The sequence below is a fragment of the Cupressus sempervirens genome, chromosome 7 (genome assembly GCF_028749045.1).
Source record: "Cupressus sempervirens isolate cs-2001-9-10 chromosome 7, ASM2874904v1, whole genome shotgun sequence".
NCBI lineage: Eukaryota > Viridiplantae > Streptophyta > Pinopsida > Cupressales > Cupressaceae > Cupressus > Cupressus sempervirens.
Genome location: NC_143124.1, coordinates 719,119,524 through 719,125,463, shown reverse-complemented (window position 1 = coordinate 719,125,463; position 5,940 = coordinate 719,119,524). Strand labels below are relative to the sequence as shown.

The following is a 5,940-nucleotide window of genomic DNA, read 5'->3' as shown; positions in this document are numbered from 1 at the left end:
ACTCATTAATAACATCTCTAAAGAATCTAAACCTAAATGACAAGAACAAGAGCACTACAACTTAACCATCACACACTGTAAATGTTGAGAATTTAAAAAATAAATATAACTTTACTAACAATAAAGATAATTTGACTAGGAGATTGTACTAATAGTCATTATAGCTTATTTCCCACACACATAGAGTCTAAACAATACATGAGATTTCTCATCATTTATTTTATTGTCTCAATATTTGACTTAACTTACTAGAAAAAAAGGGCTTTTGGATATTAAAAACCCTATTGTAAACTTAGACATCAAAGGTGCAAAAACACGTTTAAATATATTGCTTAATATCTACTTAAAGATGGCCTCATAATCATTCACTCATAATTGCTAATACATATGGACATGTATGCCAAATATGTGAGAGTGGTGCACAAATGAACCAATTATAAACTCATTTTTTGATAAAATGATCGACTAATACTAATATGAAACTTATTAAGAACTTCTAATTATCATTTTCTACTCTTTTTGAATCAATAATTAAATATTAGACAAGAGCCTACAACACAAAGATAAAAGTATGAACTTATCTTAAAAAATCTGGATTCAAATGTACTCCAGCTTAATAAATAATAATAATTAATTCTAATAACATAAATGTGACATACTAAACATATTCAACTGAATAACCACTCTTCCCCTATCCATCTACCGATTCCCAAAGTCAAAAAGAAAAAAGAAAGAACAAACACAGAATCATGTGCCCACGGAAGTTTCTCTCTCCGCCATTAAAAACAACGACTTTAAATAATACGACGTGGACTCCAATCCTCATAATCTGTTCAATCTTCTACTCCATTTTCCCAACCACAAAATATCCTTTCAATCACTTCTTACATCTCCCCACTTTTTAAGCCATTCTTTGCTGTGCTCAGAGAAAACTCTCGTAATAAACGCCAGCTATTCTGAGCTCAATGCGTCAACTGAATAACCAGACTAAACAAATGAAGTCGGTGTAACTACTGTTGACTCTCTTCTCTCATCTTCTTTGTTTTTATTCATTTGCAGCTATTAAAATGGATCAAAAAATAATAAAAACCTTTGAAGCACGCCGTTCGTTTCAACTACTATTAATGTTACGCAGCTTCTATCGATTAGAAATTATTTCTTTGCAACTGGCAAATAATATTTTATTTCGTTGCAATCTGTGCACTTGATGTGTTTCTTCAACCTGTTTTATCTTTCTATTCTATTCTCAAATTTTGTTGCCGCGCTTGAATATTTTAAACCTCGTGAAACCAAACCCACTTTCTCTACTTTCGTCGCACCGCCAACGTGTTGCGACACAATTTCCTCTTAGTAAACGGCCTTTAAAGGTTGCGTAAGTTCTGAAACGCGAAAGGTGCAGATCTAGTCCAAAGTGCTTGGAGTACACCTACCTCCGGAATTTCTGGCAAAAGACATGTGCGCCTCTTTAATCTCTCAATTCATTATAAACTTATTTAAATAACCAAAAGGAATCCACAGAATCTATGCACCCCATTCTGCCACGTGGACTAGGGATAGAGTTCCCACCCCTAGCGAACGTTTGCCAAGGTACAAGTGTACTTACTGTTCCACATGTAGCATTGCATTAAGATTTGACTTGCAATGTTGATGCTTTTGTTTTGGACTTTTGTGCTCTATTATTAACCATGTTTTTGTTATTGATTTCTTATTTTTATAGAAATCTATTTGGAGGAAACAAGTTAATAATTGGATCAAGGTGAAGAGATCTAATTCTTAAAAGAGTTCTACAAAATGAAAACACGTGTATTAATAGCAGATCAGATATGTATTAATAATAATAATGTTTTTTTTATTTTTTTGGTTGGTGACTAACCATTGTGTATACCAATATTAGGATATTTCATAAAGACTCTGGACCTTTAACCATTGCTATATGGGTGAGCGTTTTGAAATACCACTTTTTAACCACTTTGCACTCCACGAAAGACTATGGAACCTTTAACCACAAATAATGGTGTTTCTTCAATGAGTGATTATTGGTGCATGAACATAGTAGGTATGGCGCATTTTGAAATAATACTTTTTAACCACTTTGTGCTCCACGAAATACTATGAACCTTTAACCACAAATATTGGTGTTTCTTGAGTGAGTGACTATTGAGCAAGGGTTTTGAAATAGCACTTTTTTACCACTTTGCGCTCCGCGATCCCTACAAAGAGATGCATGAATACCCAAAAGTCCAAACCTTAGTTTTAAGCTCTTCACTTACCTACGGAAATACATTGAAAACATTAGCAAATCCAACTTACCATTTAGGAGTTCTAAGTTTGTGAAGTTTACAATAATTATGTCATTTGTGTGTATTGGATTGATAGACAACATTTTTTTGTTGTCAAACCAAATAGTAATAGAAATGCAACTAGAAATGACAATTCTTTTACTCTTACATAATATTTAAGACCACTTCTAAATGACCACTTTTCATCCTTGCACACATAACATACACTAAATATTATCTTCATTACTTATAAACCAAAATAGTAGCTACAAACAAAAGTCACATACAACTAATCATAACAACTATACTCTTCCCTATCCATAAATATCATACATTATTTGTCTTCATATACACTTTCATTTATATGATGATGGATCACAGGTCTGATCTGAAATGTTGATGCTAATTTTTTTGACACAATCGAATCCAATCGAGAAGCTACTTGCATTTGGAAATCTAATATTATTAACTTTCATTCATTCACACCTCTGCAAATCTCACCGATTCTTTCTTGTTAAATGCAGACAACCCCAAACTGGTACATTGAATTTTATATTGAATTTAAGGTAAAACAATGGGATATTGCACGAAAAAGAATGGCAGGAGACTGGCATAGCAGTACACGAGAAAAGAAAGTCTCAAAAAATAAGAGACTGAAGTTTGACTGCATTCACAAGTATCAAATCATGAATATATGCAGTGGAACTTGAGATTGAACTCTTTTTCGACAGTTATGAATAAGGCTGACAGGTGTCTTACTTGTTATACAAGAACTGGTCGATAGGCTGCAATGAATAAGGTACTCTGAGTACTGAGAGAGTTAACTTTTTCATTGTTTTCTACATGCAATGTTTGTGGACAAGACTAGCGTACAATAAAACCATTAATGCAGAATGCTTGGTACATGGAAACTCTACCATTGTAATCTGTGTTCTCCTTGTTTTTTCCTTGGTAACCATCAATTTATTCAGCTCGGTCTCTGTCAAGAGTCTCAATACAGACAACGAGAGAACAGAAACCAACAAAGGAGGTTATTGCTAGGGTGAACTAAACATACGTAGAAACAATAAGTTGGTATGAGCTTGGTATAAACTATGTAATAGAATAGTTATATCTATGCTGTTTTTGAATTCAGCTGTAGATTATAAGGGGAAAAAATGTTCGCCCAATGGAATTTTAAAATAATGCTAAATTATAAAAATTTACTTAATAAGATAGTTTTTCATTCCATGATTTCTGGCCCCTTGTCAGAAGCCATTTGCAGTATAAGCAAGAGAAAAGAGACGCTGGCCATCAAACTAGGATGTAAAAGGCTGAAAGATCAAATCTGGCACCATAGTTTACTTCATTAGAAGCCTATTGATGGATTTATCATCAAGAAATTCATTTATTTGCCCTCTACATTTTACCTATGTGCCTTAGATTTGGTTAGAGCTGAAATCTGAAGTGAAATAAGTATATTGTGAATAGAATTTTGTTTTTGAATTCGATTGTGTATGTTTATTAATCTTTTCAATCATTCTCAGTGATCTATCATCCTTTACTATCCTTCTCTATCCTTCTCTCTCATCCTACTTGAATTATGTAATGTTATCTGAAACTTTAATGTTAAAAGACATCTTAATGTTAAAAATATATACAATTGAACTCAAAAACAAAATTTTATGTAAAATAAAATAAGAAGAAATAAAAGATTAAAAGATAAATTAGATTTCCACATGAACCATATTTAAACAAGAACGTTGAATTTCTCCTCAGTTTTGAAAAAAAAAAGTATCAGACTGTAGGGAAAAGATGTACAGTACAAGAAATAAGATAAAGACTTATATATTTGTTAAAAATATATATAAAAATAAGAGGACCAGTTTAGTCTCAGTGTTTATTTTTGGTGGGGGGAAGTGTAGATGCCATTTACCCTAATGCTAAACCTAAAGGCGTCCCATTTTTTCACTTAAAAAAAAAGATCTGTGATTGTTCAGTCCCAATTTGAGTGATATATGAAGTTTTTAATCTTATTTGTTTCAGTTGTTTTGAAAGTCAAAATGTCAAGTTAATCACACAAATCCAAGCTTAGGGTTTCTTTTATCCATGTTGGATCTGTAACTGTACTGATTTTTGCAGTCTTCGTGCTTGTTAAAACTGCTGCTTATGTCCCTTAATACTTTTATTTAAACAATCTATTCCACTTTTCAGATGCCAACAACATATAAAAGCATATGAGAAGAGTAGTAATCGGAGAAGGTTAAAGAAGTGCACCATGAGCATTTTAGAGACGTTGCTAGCCCCAAACACTTTGTGAACACTTGCAAACTTCTGAGGTTCATTTGGGGAAAAATATGGGGAAAATGGACATTCTTGAGCACATCTCCTTCGCAGCAGCTTACATGCCGCACATGGAGTTGATGTATTCACAGCTTTCTGACCACCCATCATGTCTACACCCTATCTTTTACAAATTCAAAACCATGGTTTTTATCCTTAAGACAAAACCAAAAATACCCATTTGTGTCAAATGTGAAGCTCTATAATCAAAATAATAGAAATCCATAATTAGCTTTACCAGAAGCATGGCCATACCTCGCTTTTCACATTATCAGCAGATTGTTCCGATCAGCATATTCGTCTGGCCATAGTATCTGTATATCTGTTCTTACAAATCGAGAGAACCAATTTAATCACTTCAATGATATCATAGAGTGTGATCTAAAACGTAAAAACAACACAACAATAAAACCCAACTTATAAATCACTTAAATTTCCCTACAACTCTTAAAACTCAAACAAGAAACACAACCCAGAGATTCTTGATCACTAAAAGAGTTTATCAAAAAGACATAATCATGATAAGTTTATCAAAAAGATATAATCTTGATAATCTTCATAGAACAGTTGATGGTGCAAAATCTTTATACCTCCAATATGAAATTTGTATTATCACCATAACTTCAATCAATCCTTGACTACTTTAAGAGCATCCATACAACCCAAATGCACGGAAATCCCTAGCCCATTGATCTACGAACAAGCCTTTTATCTCTTAGGTCAACCTAAAGGTAGAACAGAAACAAAATCTAAGATCCCTGAAAGAATTTTTCTTCAAGGAATAGTTTAATTATATATAGAGGAGAAGAAGAAAAGATCAATGTTAGCTGCAGGCCTGGATTTAGATGATGGTGGACTCCTCCAAATCTGACTAAGGTTAGTTGGCATCAGATAAAAAAATCAAAACTGTAAGCATCTGGTAGCTATAAATTTATATATGGACTTTTTGAAGCTGATAAAGAAAGAGGAAAAATTTAGGTGATGCACATGATCTATAGCTGTGATAGTCAAAGCCTTCCAATTGTGAAATGTAAAAGATGAGAAGAAATTACCTAATTTGGAAGACAACTTGTCTGTGAATGCAAAAATTAGCTTCACGAGGCAATCCCATTACTTGAAAAATCAAAGTTGACAAACATCAACTTCAATGCTGATTTTTTTAATGGCAAGAGGCACTTGCTACGCTATATTATTATTTTACTGTCCCGATCCGTTTATTCAAAGGTTCCGTTTTGATGGCAGCAAGGGATTCGTCATCGTTTAAAAAAGTTAGGCTGAGGACTTAGCAAAATCCGTCCAGGTACAAGATTGAACCACGAAAGTATTTTGGTAGGACACG

General features: G+C 33.2%; 1 protein-coding gene across 4 annotated transcripts in view; it reads right to left on the bottom strand.

Annotated features, from left to right (window-relative positions):
• LOC149549245 (LOB domain-containing protein 15-like) overlaps positions 1-5,672 on the bottom strand; it is a 54,082-nt gene extending 48,410 nt beyond the window's left edge. The window contains exons 1-4 of one of the 4 annotated variants that reach the window (XM_089792662.1): positions 5,654-5,672; positions 5,192-5,326; positions 4,857-4,923; positions 4,536-4,756 (exon numbers count right to left, since the gene is read on the bottom strand). In XM_089792662.1, coding sequence (XP_089648788.1) covers positions 4,536-4,712 — 177 coding nt within the window. In that variant the 5' untranslated portion in view covers positions 4,713-4,756; positions 4,857-4,923; positions 5,192-5,326; positions 5,654-5,672. Of the gene's footprint in view, positions 1-4,535; positions 4,757-4,856; positions 4,924-5,191; positions 5,577-5,653 lie in introns of those variants that run through there. The other 3 variants (XM_089792660.1, XM_089792663.1, XM_089792659.1) reach the window with 3 other exon arrangements.
• Positions 5,673-5,940: the final 268 nt, after the last annotated feature.